Source organism: Sinocyclocheilus rhinocerous, unplaced genomic scaffold (assembly GCF_001515625.1).
Source record: "Sinocyclocheilus rhinocerous isolate Xijiao unplaced genomic scaffold, SAMN03320098_v1.1 scaffold2570, whole genome shotgun sequence".
Taxonomy (NCBI): Eukaryota; Metazoa; Chordata; class Actinopteri; order Cypriniformes; family Cyprinidae; genus Sinocyclocheilus; species Sinocyclocheilus rhinocerous.
This window is the reverse complement of record NW_015629500.1, coordinates 264,107-282,254: the sequence shown is the minus strand read 5'-3', so window position 1 is coordinate 282,254 and position 18,148 is coordinate 264,107. Positions and strand designations below refer to the sequence as shown.

The 18,148-nt window shown below is 38.6% G+C and overlaps 1 protein-coding gene across 1 annotated transcript in view; it reads right to left on the bottom strand.

The window, feature by feature from the left end:
- Positions 1-4,309: 4,309 nt before the first annotated feature.
- Positions 4,310-18,148, bottom strand: part of LOC107738927 (uncharacterized) — a 17,653-nt gene continuing 3,814 nt past the window's right edge. The window contains exons 2-4 of the mRNA XM_016550854.1: positions 9,287-10,101; positions 8,804-9,067; positions 4,310-6,567 (exon numbers count right to left, since the gene is read on the bottom strand). Coding sequence (XP_016406340.1) covers positions 4,661-6,567; positions 8,804-9,067; positions 9,287-10,013 — 2,898 coding nt within the window. The 5' untranslated portion in view covers positions 10,014-10,101 and the 3' untranslated portion in view covers positions 4,310-4,660. The remainder of the gene's footprint in view (positions 6,568-8,803; positions 9,068-9,286; positions 10,102-18,148) is intronic.

The window sequence follows — 18,148 nt, the reverse complement described above, 5'->3', positions numbered from 1 at the left end:
TAGCACCTCATGACTACACCACGTTATGCACGAGACGCTGCAGAAGACACAGGTGCAAGTGGAATGTACAAAACATGGTGACATTAATTTTTAAGTAAATAAATGGGCGATATATTGCGTCACCAAAAATTATTGCGGTCATGTACATATATTGCGCGATAAGTCGATATATATATTGATTATTGCGACAGGCCTATTGATAATAATAATAAATGTTTCTTGAGCAGCAAATTATCATATTACAATGATTTCTGAAAATCATGTAACGCTGAAGACTAGAGTAATGATGCTGAAAATTCAGCTTTGATAACACAGTTATTTTCAATTGTAAAAATATTTCACAATATTACTGTTTTTGCTGTATTTTGGATCAAATAAATGAAGCATTGGTAAGCAGAAGAAACTTCTTTTAAAAACATTTAAAAATCTTACCGTTCAAAAACTTTTGACCAGTAGTAGTGTACATAGAATTAGTGAAGAGTATTTACCTCTGGATGAACTCCAGGGTTGAGGCTGCGTCCTCCTGGTATTCCACATTGAAAACATAAAATGACCCAAAGAGGGCAGCCAGGGCGGAGGTAAAGTCCTGCTGGAGGGGACTGGACTCTGTGACGACCTTCCCCTCCAAGGCCAGCATCCACTTTTTGGGAAACAGAATGGAATCTCCTGAAAAACATATTGATGTATCACACTTAATTGTTCACTAAGTAATGATATTTCAGAAAAAGGTAAAGCAAATATAAATAAACTGTATGCATATTTGTCATCAAGAGTAAACAAAAATGTATTATTACAATGTTTACAGCATTCAAATTTGGTAACGAAATCTTAAGCATGAGGTTTGTTCTTGCATGTCATGCAAGCATGTTTGCACTTCCGCAAGAACCAATGAGGTTTGGGTACAAGAAGGGTTGGTTAAGCTTGGTTAGGTTTGGTTTGTTTATCCTTGCTGATCAAAGTTTAAAAAAGCAATTTTTTTGTCAATAAAAGCCAAACTTAAATCTGTTCATCATATAAAGTGATTGTATCTTTTCAGGAGACTTTGTTTAAACTGCTCAATTCAAATGTATTCATTCTTTTTGCAATTTTCAAAAGGACATTGAATTTTCTTGCCATCTCATGAAGCACGTTTCCAGGTCGCAGAGAAGACACGATGTTGCCGACATTACAGGAAAAACTCTTTCAAATGCGCTCTCATGCACCCCCCACTGACAGAAATTAAACGGATAGTTCACCCAAAAATGAAAATTCATAATTTACGCACCCTCATGTCGTTCCAAACCTCTATGAGTTGCTTTCTTGTGTTGAACATAAAAGAAGATATTTTGAAGATTGCTGGTAATCAAACAGTTGGTGGTTCCCGTTGACATCCATAGTATTTTTTTTTTCTTACTATGGAAGTCAATGGGAACCACCAACTGTTTGATTACCAGCAATCTGACTAGAGCTTTTGCTACAAAATGATGTGAAAATCACCCTGTTCACTCATTCACAGAAAACAATGTATTGATTTACCTTTTCTCTCCTTAAATATGAAGTGATCAAACAACAGATTAATGAGTTAATCCAAATCTCACAAAAAGCTTATGGATGTAACCGTTGATTTTGATATTCTAGGTATTATCAAATTGCTAGAGTTTTGAGAACGCAGTGGACGTGGAGGACTATAATGCAATAAGAGCTCGTTCAAATACTGAGGTGCTATACCATTCAGGGCTTTATAAGTAATAAGCAAGATTTTAAAATCTATACGATGTTTAATAGGGAGCCAGTGCAGTGTTGACAGAAACGGGCTAATATGGTCATACTTCCTGGTTCTAGTAAGAACTCTAGCTGCTCTCATCTCTCAAAATCATTTGTTAGTATAGAACAACTGCTAGAAAGACTGTGCTTTTATGTAACATCACAATGTTTTTCAGCTAAATTAAATGTCTGTGTTGAAATGCCCATTCTATATGATATTTCATACTTATGAGCTACACATTCATACAGTGTACTGAGAACTTATAAGGTGTGTAATTTGCACAATACAAGCTATTAGTTTGTTTTATTTTAGCTAATTGGTACATTGTTAGGACAGAAACAAGTATAAAGGGGCTATAAGACAAAAATAAGACAACAACCAAAAAAATGCCTTATAAATAGCTTGTAGTGGCATACAAATCCATAACTAGTCACTTACAAATGCAGTTATTAGTCATTAATTACTGTCTAATTTCTGATCCTTAAAATAAAGTGTTACTAAACTTTCAGTAGACAGAAACTCCATTAAACAGTTTTGAAAGTTGTGAGTTGCCAAAATTACACAATCTAGGACCTTTATACAGTGAGTGCCATTGTAAAGACTGTTAAGCCTATTACAGCCTTTAACCTGATTAAGGTCTGTTGTTACCACAGAGCCATGATATAGCCATGTAGACTGTTTTTCTGCAGTCTCACTCTATTCAGTCAGAGGTCCATTAAACTGATTAAGAATCAAATAATACTTTTTAGTCCCCAGGTAAAAATTTGCTGTAGATTCCATGTTGCTACATAGCCCTAGCTATTACCAGTAGAAAAATTACACACATCACAACATACAGCAAAAGCATTTAAGCTTAAAAAACTGCAATTAAGTTGAACTACTATACGATTCACACTGATACAGGCATGCCTATCGCTATGGGGTGAAAGGTTGTGATGATTCAAGGGGCCCATAGCCAATTTCTTCACTTGGCTAAGTATACACTGCTCTTATATAAACTGAAGGTTGTGGTATTCTCTCTGCGTCAGTATTCGTACATCATCATATAACTCTGGCAGCAATTAAATAACGTCATGGGTATAATGTGATTGATTCTTAAGGCACATGTGATCCAAGTTCACTGGTCTGCTTCATTCAATGGTAGAGCTGCAGAGGATGATATCTCCTAGTATAATAATAAAATCTCTAGTCTGAGCCATTTACATAGTTGAAAAATAAACAGCCACTTTCCTAACATTAAGATCCTTCTAATCCACTAGTATTTTTCCTGCCTGTGTGCCCATATTCACTAATGTGAGTAGGTGGGTCAAAGAGACAATGATGTTGTTGCTAGTATTACTGTTTTTTTAATACTATAGGGCTGGGCAATATGACGATATTATCATATATCGATATAACTGTTAGTGACTGACAATGAATAGGCAACTCAAACCACTAAACAAAAACTCTGACTGGAATATCTACAGTATACAGCATCCTGTTTATTTGCAAATTTGAAAGTGATATTAAAACCATTCCTTGCCATTTTAAAAATGAAAGCGAGAGGAACAAAACTTTTCAACTAAAGAACAAGAAAATGTACAAAGCACTTTCCTTTCATGTCACACTCTAATGGTGCACATTAACATTTCTCAGGATGTGTACCTGTTGATATGCCTGGAGAACTCCAGTGTATTTGTAGTCCTTTTTCTGCCAGGATCAGTATATTTTTACAGTAGGAAAGATTGTCATTCACAGTAAATGCATTAAATGTAATCAGAATATATCATAATTTACAAACAAAAATATAGTATATACATAATCTGTTTAAGTTATACTCACAGCTTTTTATAATTTATTGCTCACATAAGAGTTATTCTGTATCGAATAAAGTAGTGATGAGTTCAGCATTCAGCTGTGTTGAAATTTTGACTAAACTGCTGAATATACCAACAAACAACGTTCTGGTCTGCTATGCTGGAAAGTAATGTTATAAAAATTATTTTACTAAACAAAAATCCAGTTGTGAGAATAGTTTAGTATGTTTTAGGTATGCTGCATTGCAGGAATAAACTGGAAGTACAAAGCATGTGCCAGAAAGTCCAGTTCTGGCACATCCAGTATAATTTCTGTTCTGGCATTATCTAGACACAGCTCTTCACAATGCATGCAAAGGTAGCACCTAGGCTGCTCTATGGGACAAGGCACTGCACCAGAATAAACATTAAAATACACACACTACTGCAAAGTACAGCCACAAAACATAAATATTACATGTAACAACAAGAGACTACTAACTATTTGCCAAAGTATTTTACATGGAGCAACTACACCAACAGAAATTACATTAGTTCACAGCTAGAGGTTAATTTGCCTAAAACAGCGGTCCCACCACTAAAAAGACAGGTATACAGATCAAATAACACACATTTTGTACGAAAACATTAATAATAGCAAATACAAGCTTCAGATTTCTGTCTCTGGTATGCCTTGCCCCATAGCAGTGGTTCTTAATCCTGGTCCTGGGGACCCCCTGCTCTGCACATTTTGCATGTCTCCCTTATTTAACACACCTGATTCAGATCATCAGCTCGTTAGGTGAGAGCTCCATGAACTGAACTGAGTGTGTCAGATAAGGAAGACCCATAGACATCTATAGTATATGTATTACTGTAAACAAGACTTTTGAAAGAAAAAATTAGAATGAGCCACTTGCAACAATGTGTTCCTCTTCCCTTTAAGTGCCATTATACAACAATTAGACTGCAAGTCATTATTAAATGTATAATCTCTACTTTTTGGAGAATGTGAATGTGTTATAATCTGGAGTTGCTGTGAGTCATAACATGTTCAAAGGTCAATAATGTCACTGCTGACACTGGCTGAGTCATCATTTCGAGTGACTTTCAGGTAACTTTGCCCCCCTCTGGTATTTGATTACAAACTTTCAAGGTCAGGGGTTAGAAACGGCCTTGTGTTTTCTGCGCTGGGCACAAGGGCATGACTTGTGCTTGGGGAAGGGTGCAGTGAGACCGGGCAGGACAAAGAGGAAGGCACTTGTGCCTCAGAGACCCAACGGAAGCCCTGATGAGTGGGTGTAGGGGGGGCTGTGACTTGTCGGCTGGGCACAGCACTAGGAATGGAGCGATCCAGACCTGCGGAGGACTCTGAGAACAATGTGTGTTCATCACTGCTCAATGACAGTGTGATTTGGGGCTCACTATTCTGTCGCATCCACAGGTGTGGAGATGGAGGAAGTGATGGTGGTCGCAGTGGCTGGAACAAACTTTCACCCCTTAATAGATGCTCACGATGAAGTGCCTCATCAATACTGCGGCTGAGGTCAATTGGGGTTGGAGGGCGCAGGTCAAAATCGCAGAGTGAGATGGCTGACTCCTTGTCCCTGTCCAAACTGCTACTGAGGTGCTGAGATGGCTGAGCAAGTGCCTGCAGTCTTAGCAGTGAACCTGCAGAGCCCCCTGCAAATCTTTTCAGATTGCGTAAATTATTGCTGTCTTTGAGTGGATCACGATTTCGTATGAGGCTCTTGCTAATGTCTGCCCCTGATAGCTCCTGTCCTGCCCAGTTATTAGGCAACTTTCCGGCCACTGCACCACTATTTGACCCTGCAATCCCATTGCTTTCAGATTTCCTTTGTTGCCTTACCTTGAGGCTCTGCACAATCTTCGCCCAGCATGTATGTCTGCTGGTAGAGTTTGATGACTGAGAGGGTGAGGGCAAGCTTTCTGTGGCAGCTCCTTCCTGTCTTGGTGCTCCACATATGTGGCCTTGGTTGGGTCTCCAAAAGACCCAGGAAGACATCAGAAGCAGGCAGAAAGCCCAGGCAAGCTCCAACAGTCGTACCCAGAACTGACAGAGCCACCATGCCCAACGGAAGCGCCTCCAGTCTCCTAGTAGTCCATACAGCCACAAGCAGGCATAAATGTGCAACAGACAGCACAGCGCCCCAAGAAAAGCACACACTGCCAGTACTCGTGCTAAAACCCGCACCTTTCCTTCGCCCTTTCCCTTATTTCCTCTCCGAGCTGCATGTGTGTGAGAGAAGCACGGCAGTGCCAAGAAAAGGTAGCCTAAACACAGTACGAGGCCTGCAGTCAGCGTGAGGCTCTGTAGTACAATGGGAACAGCAGGAGAAAGTGCAGGGGAAAGTAAGTCTGCAGCAAGAAGGAGAGTGCATTGGAAAACAGCTAACACTCCTAACAGAGGGGGGCGCTGAAGTGTTGGTGGAATCCAGGTTACCCCTGTCTCTTTTAGTACCAGTATCACTAATGCAGCCTGTGCCAGGATTAATAGTGGTAACGGCAGCGTGTATAAACCTATTACGATAGGAAGTGGCAGGAGGAGCCGAGTCCCATATGGGTCGAGCAAGAAGTGGCCTGCTCTAACTGCACCTACTACTAGCAAGAGGCTATTGGTGAGTACCAATTCACCACGGTGAGGGCAGTACAAGCTGGGAGATAATGCTAAACCAAGGGCTGAGCCAGCAGTCAGTAGAAGGAAAAGGGCAGCAGAACCAAATACATGCAGCTCCCATGCAAATGAAAGTGTGCGTTTTAAGTCCGCCCACACTAAAAAGCTCCCATTTGTTGCGCCATATTTTTCATCGTTTTGATCTTTGGAAAAAACACAGGGACCCACACCAGTAGCACAGAGGTCCTTGGGTAGGGCATAGGTTGGAGAGGCAGGGTTTGACTTCAGAGATGGGGCTATTCCTTGTGAGACTGACTGGTCTTTCTCTGTAAATCTTCCATCATTTTCTGAGAATACAAAATGGCCATGTCTAGTCGGGAGAGGGGAGGCAGTCCTTAGAAAAGTTGGTATACCTGTGAAAGGCAAAAGAGGGAGAGGAAATATTCTTGAGGTAATTGTGTAAAATGCATACCATAAACCAAGCACATAGGCTTTCGTTAGCTCAAACAATAGTGCAATGTGCTAGCAGGAAAAGCAAGAACTGCTAAAAATGCATACCTGTCTGCCAAATGAATAAATATAAACATAAGTACATACAAAAATATACAATAATTTTCAGACCATTTTTAATAAAACAATATAGAACATTTGGGGTGTAATGATATTCAAACCGAACAGAAAAACCGCGATACACCACCCACGATATGTATTGCGGTACTCTCGATATATACCGCGCTCCACCCCCAGCCCACTTGAGGTTGACCCCACTTGCACCACAGCTCATCTCAAATCTGTTGATGCACATGTAGAATATGGTTTGTTGAAAATAACGCGTAAAACAGACCTGTTGGCTTCCCACATTTCAACAGCAATGATCAAAAAACGTGGACAAACAACACCGAATGCCGTATGCACTCTAGTACAGGGCCGTCCTTAGGGGGGTGCAACTGGTGCGGCCGCACCAGGCCCCGCGCTTGAGGTCATGTCTTAAGTGAATGTAAACAGTGGAGAAAGACAACGCATGTGTACCAGTATCAGTGCACTGGATCTGTGAATTATGTCTTAAAGGAACAGCAGTCTATTCCTGTTGTCTGTGTTTTTAATGTTAAACAACAAAAGACAAAGAAATCACTCACTTCTCTTGACTGAATAGGCTTTGTGACTTCAACAAGGATTGGTCTTTAATTTTACAGTAAACTATGCACTGTTATTTTATATTTATTTACTTTTAGATTTCTGTGCCTGAAAATTACTGTTAAAACACCTGAAACACACTTTATTCTATTTGTATCTTTGCTCTATTGTATTTATTTTTGCATTTAATTTGATTATTTGTTATTTTCTTTATTTTTATTTGACCATAGTACTTTTTTCCTTGAACATAGCACATAGCGAACTGTACCAAACCGAACCGTGACCCTAAAACTGTGAACCGAAATGAACCGTGAGCAATCTGAACCGTTACACCCCTACTTATTAGCATGCATATTACTAGCATATTTGGCTGTTTATTAGTACTTATAAAGCACATATTAATGCCTTATTCTACATGACCATATTTTAGATCCCTAAATCCTACCCCATACTTAAACTTAACAACTACCATATTAATGTTACGTGGTTTTGGTTTATGGATTATATTTCATGTCTTGTGCAACCCTGTTTTGTGTCAAAGACTTTTATGTTGAAGTGTATTTTCTGTAATGAACGTCCACTGAAGGAAAGTTGAATGAGAACCCATGTGCAGTTTACTGTAATAAAATCCAAACGTGAGCAGAAACAATGAACAAGACTTGGCTAGGCAAAAACATGAACAAACTCACCAAACAGTGGACTACACAAACAAAGTTAGACAAAGGAAACATGAGGGCTATTTATACAAAGGTTAACAAAACTAACAAGGGGGGAGGAGTTAATGAATCACTATGACAACTAACAAGGGTAATGAATGGTGCGTTTCCACTGCATGGTATGGCTCGGCTCGGCACGGTACGGCTCGGTTCGGTTTGCATTTCCACTGCAGTTTAGTACCACTTTAGAGTGGGCAGGATTATAGACATGTCGTTATAGTTGCACCACCTCTACTGCTGTAAAATGATCATAAATGCATTCGATCCTTGCTGGCTGTACTGATTTAATCTAGCTGGTATAGTGTCTCGTGTCGCATGTTCAATGACACAGGTAGTGACGATTCTCTCCGGCCAATCAGTGATCAGCAGGGTTTACACGTCACATTCTGGTAACGGTACGGCTCGCTTGGAACCTCTGCCGAGGTGGTACTGAAAAAAGTACCAGGTACCAGGTACTGTACACAGTGGAAAACTCCCCAAAAGCGAGCCGTGCCGTACCATGCAGTGGAAAAGCACCATAACAAGCCAGGCAAAGTAACAAGAACTAAACACAAGAAGTGAACATAGAAACAAAAGGAACAGAAAATACACTTCAACATAAAAGTCCTTGACACAAAACAGGGTAGCACAAGACATGAAAACATGACCATAAACCAAAAGCACGTGACAACTAACTATTAATAAGCAGCTAATTAGGAGTTTACTGAGGCAAAGGTTGTAGTTAATTGTTAGATAATAGTGAGAATTGGTCCCCAAACTAAAGTGTGACCTTTTTTTTTTTTTTTCAGAAAAATCATACCTTTAGTGTTCTTTATATCGGTCACTGTTCCTTTAGTTCCTGGCTCCTTTGAATGGTCATTGGGTATTTTTGCTGATTTTGTTGACTGTGAAGTGCTTTCTGGTTGTGAATTGTTGGAAGTGATGATGTCCACTCCTGGTGATGGTGCCTCTAGTTGTAGATTGGTTGTACTTGTGCTAAAAGAGGTGGTTTCAATATGTGATTGTAAAGTGGTAAACTGTCTTTTTGGCTGAATTTTAGCTGTAGTGGTTGTCCCCAACCTACCTGATAAACAAAGGAAAATTTGAGGAATGGTACAGTAACATCAAAATCAAAGTTTATCATAGTAAAAACCATAGTAAAATAATATAGTGAACACTTTCGCTGATTTTGCTGATTTTTGCTATAGATACAAGTGATTGAGTAAAAGAGTATAATCTCAGAGATGCCATTTTTTATTTCAGTTATTTAGGTGAATGCAGCATTACTGCATCTGTACTTTACCTATTTCCAGTCGAGTCCTGTTGGCATCCAATTGGATCATCCTACTTGTAGTGTCTACAGCGTTTTCATTAGGTGGTGAAGTTGTAGAAGGGCTGGTCTTGAATGAAGAGTTGATTGTTGGATTTATTTGTACTGTGGCCAAACTAGCCAGCACACTATGAGCAGTCTGAACTTGCATTCTGTACTGGGTATGCTGTTTATCAAGAGATTTTAAAGCCTCTGTTGATGACCGAACAAAGCCAGTTTCTCTGGGTATTAACATATCACCTGGCCCAACTGTTGACAAGTCTTTCTCTTTGAATTCTGTATTATCAGCAGTCTCCTTTTCTTTTCCAGCGGCATTTTGTGGTATGACATTTTGGGTAGAACCTCTTTTGACTCTGTTTTTGGGTGATAATAAAAATGTACTTCTTGACCCAGTTATGTCAGTACGTGATGTTTTTTCTGACAATGTGTCCTCAGTGTTTCTGCTTTCAGTCCATTCATTTGAATCTCCACTTGATTTAATGACACTTTTCTGATAGAAGCCATGAAGAAATGGTTTTACAGTTTCTAACGCAGCATTGGCTTTCAATCTATGATCGGTTTTTCTGACAAGCACGTCAGTCTGAGAAAACAGGCTGTGATTTGAATGAGTGGTCAGAGGTGAAAGAGAGTTTCCATGGACATGATTTGTGATTGGCTTAATTAAAGGCATTAAAAGAAAGAGTTGGAGTAGAGGCACCATAGTGGCAGTCTGCCCTATAGTGAAACTGCCTATTGCTGTGACTGCTTGTTGAAATCATATGCTCACCCGTTTCTTCTCATTTCTTCTCCTGCAGAGAGAAACAAATACATTCAATTAAAATGAAATTCACAAACACAATTAAAACCAAACCATTCTTTGTTGATCAATAGATCATATGAGAGATAAATGTCCATTTAATTTTACTCATTCAATATAGGCATGTATATTTTGCACCTGAGCTTTTTAATTATTGGTACAGGTGTACATGATGGATGGATGGATTTTGCTGTTGCATCGCATTTTATCAATTAGTTGTTGCAGCTTTAATTCTCTACACAGTATCCACTTTTTTCTTAAGATCAATCTAGTGTAAAACAAGGTGTTATTCTGAACCTATCTGGTGTCTACCAATGAAATTCATCTGTGCCTCTAGGTTACTAGAGACAGGTGAAGTAGATTTACTGCAAAGATTTTGCATCACGGGTTTAGAAAAGTCTTGTGCACCTTCTGGTCAGCCAGACATGTTAAATATTACTGTAGTAATGCACTTGTAAATTGCCTGATTTGCTTGCTTTTATTATGTAATCATATGTCATATGTGCTTAATTTTGTAAGGTTCTGAAGTTCTGTTAAGGAATTACAGGATTTTAAAGTGCACTGGGTCACTCCTATATTTTAAATGACCCTCCTATAGCCATCTAAATACAAAATGTAACATTTCTTGATGATCATCGACCTACAGAGTACTAGGTCCTATATATATACTGTATATATATAACATTTATATAACAGTTAGTTTTACATTTCTTACAGACCTCTGGCGCCCACAAAGCCCACAAAGTTTTATTCCAGTCATTCTTTGTTAACCATGTATAATAGCTGCTGAAAGATAATGGCCAATGGTGGCCATAATTTTCGAGATATGCACCTGTCCACATAGACTAGGGTTACTCAATAGGAAACCTCTAGTCTGAAATCAGACCAAATGCCAATTCAATCTAGACTGATCCTAAATGATTGTGTAAGCAAATGTGTAAATGTGTAAAGCCTTGTGAGAATGACAAGCCCTGCATCACAATGTGCATACTATCCATCCTAAATAGTATGTGAAACAATCACGTTCAGTTTCATTTCATTCAGTTACAGTTCATTTTCATGGACTTTTTCCTGTTTCCTTTGTTCCATTTCTCCAGTCTTTAGTTGCTGTGACACTTCATTCAATCATCAAACCTGTTTGTCATTTAGTTTGTTATTACTGTGTATTTAAGTCCCTCTTGTGTTTCAGTTCATTGTTGGGTACTGTTGTGTCTACACAATGTTATGTTGCTCACTCATCTGTAGATTACCTGTGTTTGTTTTGTTAAAATAAACACCTTTTTGTTATTTGTACCATTTTGGACTTTCTTTTCATCTTCGATGGACTCTGAACATTACAACTACTAACTAGCACTTGTTAAATGTCTGCAACAGAATTATATGAACAATACACACGAAGCAGCTTTGCACAGATCGATCTGTGCATGACATCAAAGTATTGTGAGAGCTTTAGAGAGTAGATGGCTCCTTATGCTTTCGAATCTCTGATGTCATACACCAATTGGTCTGCGCAGCGCTTCTTCAACACACCTATACTTTTGCTTCCCTTCTGTTGTTAACTGATGGCATGTGAAGCGTACAACATGCGTACAATAAGATCAGTCATTTGTCTGAAGAGTTACAAAAATTGCTTGTTCCAAATTATCTATTATCTATTATCTATTATTACCTGGTGTTGCACTCTCTACTATTGATTGTAGCGTGCAGCCCTGGACAGCAGATCACGGAATCAAATTCATCAGGATATTTCTGATGTAGTGGTGGAAATTTTGATTAATTTGAATCCCTTTACCAAAAGATTTATTCTGTTTTATTCACTGATTTGTTCAGTAATATTTCATTATTTATTTCAGCAGGTGGTGACAAATGACCATTTTTATGTGTTATGAGTGAGTAATCACATTGACTTGTACCAAAATGCAACAAGTCTTTTATACTTTATTAAAATTTGTCTACAAATACAAAAAGGGGGGGGGACTTAAGTGAATGAGCAATATGAGTCCTGTTATGACAATGAACAAAAGCGTTCACTCAAAAAATTAGTTCCAAAACTCTGATTCCTGTCCGAACAACATATCACTAATCAAATGCATCTCACATTTGGCAAACTCATCCAGAACTACAAAATCAACATTTAAGTTGAATCTCGGGGCCGAGCCCCTCCTTTAAGGGACAGCAAGCCAAATTGGTTCACCATCATTTATCATTATGTTGGCTTGAGAAAGTTACTATTTAAACTTCTTCTTTTTCTTCTTCTTCTTTTTCTGAGTCCAAATTTTCTGACTTTAACTTCTCCTAGGGCTTTAATGCTACAAGCCCCAAACTCGGCAGAGACCTGGGCTCTATCTTGATCAGACTTATAGTTTTCGTCTAAATAATTAGCAAAAATCTAAAACTTCTCATAGACATACATTGTCTGAGCAAAAATGCCCCCTCTAGAGGACAATTGCAGTCCACTAGACGCCACAGGATAAGAAATCTTTCAACTTCCTCACTTACTTTCATTTTCAATTGGTAAAATTTACAAATAAACGCCAGTGTTTTCCTTGTATTGCTAAGCTAAATCGATATATCTGATCATTACCAGTTCAGGTCTCCACAATAATGACTGTCTGATGTTCAGAGGCCAGTGTGAAAGACGCTTGGTGACAGATGACTGATCTGTGACTGCTCCATTCGGCCACTACTGCGTCCTCATGACAGATTATGCTTTGCACATGTTTTAAAGCCTTGCCAGTTAAAACAGTCAAGCGATTTTACAATACTCAAGCAAAAGAACACATAAAGGATGTCAAGATAAAAGGACCCAGAAGCAAAGGCAAGTCAAACAGAGGATTTATTGTCCACAAAAACAAACTTAGGCAGTCTGCCGATCACTGGCCGTATTCGGCGGTCGCAGAACTGGACTTTAACACAGGAGCACTGGAACATAAGTGTTGACTTGACTTGCGAGTTTGGGGCACCACCCCGGGCTGCAGGGCGAGGAGCAACTACCTCTCTGTCTGCACAGACCGGAGGACAGCGTCCGGAGGAGAGCGAACTGCTGGCATTGGGTGACTGGGAGACTGGGCAGAAATCCAGGTTAGACACACGACAGGACACGACTAGGCAATGCAGGGCTGGACTCGACTAAACCTTACAAATGACGGAATAAAGAGCCAAGAGACTGACAGAAAAGCACAATAATCTGGCAAAAGACCTTGTAATACGCAGAGAGAAATAGAGAGGAAAATCAGCGTGAAGAGGGAACAGGTGCAGTCCCAGTCACCGCGAGCGCTGATTGTGATCGCGACAAGCTGAGTCTAGGATAGCAACTATTTTATACAGTGGTGGCCAAAATTATTAGAACACTAGTATTTTCACCAGCTAAAAAATGGTTTTAAGTCAGTTATTTGCACAGACACTATTGGAAAGCTGAACTGGATGATGACATCACTGAATCATCAATGACTTTAGCTGGAAAAATGATTCAGTTATTGTCTTCTTGCATTACTGACAAACTATTTTCCTGTTTGACTCTGTAAAGCTGTTTTGACACAACCAGTATTGTATAAAGCGCTATACAAATAAAGGTGACTTGACTTGACTTGACTATTTCTATCTTTTGCTATAGTGTGTCAGTAGGAAATATCAGTTTGCATTTCCAAACATTCATTTTATCATTAATTGTAATAATCCAGTGAGATTTTTTTTTGCACAAGGAGTCTGACAACAGCCAGTGCTTCACACAGAGATCTGATCTCACCATCATCCAGTCTGTCTGGAATGACATGAAGAAACAGAACAAACTGAGACAGACTAAATCCAGAAGAACTGTGGCAACGTCTCCAAGAAGCTTCAAGAGATGCTACAGTACTGTTAAAAGTTGTAGGCAGTTGGATCTAAATGCTGTAAAATGAGGATGCTGTCAAAAATAATGTTATAAATAGATTTTCTTTATCAATTAACTTCTATTAACTAAATTAAATCAACATTTGGTGTGACCATCCTTTGCGTTTAAAGCAGCTTTTGCCCTTGGTTTTCAGAGACCTTTGCAGGTTGGTTTCTTGAAGCATCTTGGAGACGTTGCCACAGTCTCAGCTTTCAAATTCTGTCCATTTTATTTCGAAATATAAACAATAAATGTGATTTTATGCTCTTTAATGTGGTGTGACAGATTGCTTTGCCTGATGTCGTGCAGCACGTGAAGCAATCATCTTTTTCTCTTTCGTTAGCACGAAAGAAACGTGAATGAACATCAGAAGGCATGCTGAAAGAAACAATACAATAAACGTTTTTATCACAGTTTTCAATGTTAAATACTTGTGAAGAATGAAAGGTTGGATGCCACAGTCGTTTTTTGCTGAGTGGAATTTTCACATTAATTAAATTTATTTACATGATATTATATATGCTACCACGTAATATTCTCAAATATTACAATGATTAGTCTCGTATTGCTACGACTTTATCCTTGTTATCTTTACTTTTTTCTCAAAATACTACGACCTACAGTATTCTCAAAATATTGCTACTTTAATCTCAGATTGCTATGACTTAATTCTCAAAGTATTACAACTTCAGTCTCATATTGCTACAACTAAATTCTCATAATTTTTATTTTATTTTGAAAATATTATAACTTTAATCTCATAATCTTACATTTATTTTTTATTATATGTGGCACTAAAATGCTGTCATACCATAAATACAGCCATCTCCCTTGAATTTTTTTTTTTTACAAATCAGCCACTGCTGCCCAAAAGCATATGTAAATATTTGGAAGTTTCTAAAGTTGTTTGTAAGTAAAAAAAAAAATGTGTATGTTTTAGGTGCTATAAATGCATTCATTTGTTTGTTTAAGCATTTATGCAAAAATACAAAAATGCATTAATGCTAGACACAAAATGTATGCACTAATACCTAAGTTTAGGCATGACATCTTGTTGAGTTGTTCCATTTTTTTTTTTTTCCCACTCATGCAAATGGCTTCATCAGTTATCGGATTCTGAAAAATTGTTGAAAAATTGTGAACTGGAATGACATTGTTAGCGTACTGTTTTCAAACGTTTAATCAGATAGTCTAAAATGTATTTAATTTATTTAAAAAGGACATATATATTATTTTATCAAGGTCAAAGAATACCAATGGAAATACTTTTAATTTTGTCATTTTCAAGTCTGTAATTTTTAAGAACTGTTATAACATGTTTTATAATCAAGAGCATAACAGACCAAGAAAGATGAAGAGATAAGGAGAAAAGTTTTTAAGGAAAGAAAGTACAGTACGTTTACTGCTCGGCTGTTCCTGGAACAATGAGATTTGATCTTTTCCTTCAGGCAGTTTCTGTTTGTTCAACATGTGTCAGCACATTTTAACATGTACAGTTGCTGTGTTATCAGGAAATGAATTCTTCCTTGAAAAAGTATGTGAGAGAGAGAGAGAGAGAGAGAGAGAGAGAGAGAGAGAGTTAAAACAGGATTTTTTCTTTTACCATTTACAAATTGCTTCTGGCCCCTTGTTGATCATTTTACACAGGAATTTCAATAATACTATTTCCCACGCATATATCCAGGAGAGATGTGTTATTACTTGGACAGTCAATGGTTTTCTTGTCACATGGCAAAACCAGCTGAAACATTTATGCAAAACACCAAAAAGCTTGTATATCTACCTTGTTACATAGGCTTTTTACACAAGGTGGATATACAAGCTTTTTGGAGTTACAGAGAATCAATAAGCCTACACACAAGCATAGGAAAAATTAGAATATTCTGTCACCATGGACCAGCTTGGGATGCTGGTGCTGTTATGTTGGTCCACAGCATGGGATGCTGGCATGCTAGATGACCAGCATATGTCGTCCTTTGGATTCTACTATAATTCCAGCAAGACCACAACAAATAGTGTGTGTACAAAAGTTGTTGAAGACTGTTTGAAGTCACTTTTATGATGATTACTGTTCATGTTAGATGGGCACTTGGCCCTTGACTCTGGTTAAATCAGCAACTGTTGAAAGTGCATGTTGTCATTACTGTCTACAGCATGATCCTCCTGACTGCAATGACATTCTTTTCACTATGTGCTTTATTCTTCTTAGTTTACAACATGGGTGTCAAACTCAATTCCTGGAGGGCCGGAGCCCTGCAGAGTTTTGTTCAAACCCTGCTTCAACACTCATACCATGTAGTTTTCAAATAAGCCTGAAGGACTTGATTAGTTGGATCAGGTGTGTTTAATTAGGGTTGAATCTAAACTCTGCAGGGCTCCGGCCATCCAGGAATTGAGTTTGACACCCCTGGTTTACAACTTTTGGGGGTTAGGCTGCCAGCTGGATTTTGACATGTCAAACATGTTTGAAACATGTTAATTGTTAAAGAGATGTATTGAAATCATTGTCTTACTAATTGCATTACTTTTGATCTGCATGGGGAAAAAAATATAAACATTATGTCATTAACTTAATTATAAATGTGAAAATACATTGTAAGATTAATTCATTAATTAGCTTCCCTTACTTCATGGGGAAACTAAGGGAAGCTCACTTGTCTCCCCACATCCTGCTGAACTTCTACCGCTGTACTATTGAAAGTATTCTTACAAACTGCATCACAGTGTGGTATGGCAACTGCACTGTCTCAGACCAGAAGGCCCTCCAGCAGGTGGTGAAAACTGCCCAATACATCACTGGTGTTGGGCTACCCTCTATCAAAGACATTCACCACAAACGCTGCCTAAGGAGAATGTCACACCAGTCACCCCAACCATAGACTGCTCACTACTCTCCCATCTGGGAGACGTTATAAGAGTCTTCGTTGTTGTACCAGCAGACTCAGGAATAGTTTTTTTTCCCTCAGCTGTCAGCCTACTGAACTCTAATCTCTGGCTACATTTACACTAGTGCGTTTTCATTTTAAAATGCATAACTTTTGCTACGATTACGCCTGTCGTTTACACTACCCCAGCGTTTTCGACCCTCGAAAAGGGAGACTTTCGTAAACGCTGCAGACCCCGTTTTAGTTGAAAACTTCGAAGTTGCGTTTCAGTGTAGGAAGTAGGCGTAGTGTAAGCGCCTGTGAGAATATGCTAGTCTCGCGAAAACCAACGTTTCCTTACTTTAGCAAAGGTAAACCAGTCTCCTCTTGGCTTATATCGAAATCCTCTGACATTTTTCTTTACAAATCCTCATTTTGTATTTCTAATTCGTGAACTGTGTTTTGTTTTGTTCTCTCCTCTCTGCTTCCGCGCTCATAACTTCTCACTGGTGCATGCGCTATGCCTACGTCCTACGCCCGGAACGGCTTTCACGTACAACAGTTAGCGCAAGCTACAGAAGACTGGTTATAACATTTTAAATATGGATATGTTCCTTACAAGAATGCATCGATTCGCTACAGGAGGCCTTTATTCACCCCCCGGAGCCGTGTGAGGCACTTTTTTTATTAAGGATGGATGCACTTTATTGAACTTATTTTGGACTGTTGAACAGAAACTCCCGCCCACTGCCATTATAAAGCTTGGAAGAGCCAAGGCAATTTTTAATATAACTCCGATTGGATTCATCTGAAAGAAGAATGGCATATACACCTAGGATGGCTTGAGGGTGAGTAAATCATGGGCTAATTTTCATTTTTGGGTGAACTATCCCTTTAAAGTAGTGCTAATATGCACAGCGCTGCTTTGTGTACGGCAGTAACCAAGTAAACGCTGCTGTTCCATAAGCGCTACCTGCTGGCAGAGAGTGAATCTGCATCTCATTCAGCCTGTCTGCTGTTTCGGTAATATGCAAGTGTTTAATGTAGCATAATTTCACAAAGCTAAAGTCAGACCATTCTGTTTTTGTTTCAAATTTTGAAATTATACAGTCTAATTTAAATCAAACATTGCACATGCTACAAGTGTGTATAATGTTTTTTTGTTTGTTTGTTTGTTTGTTTGTTTTTGATCGATTCATGATTAAAATGCAGTGGTTACCACTCATTTCAAATGGCTATGAAAAATCAAGGTGCAACACAGTGAAGAATATGCAATGTTATTTTACATGTGATAATTCAATTTT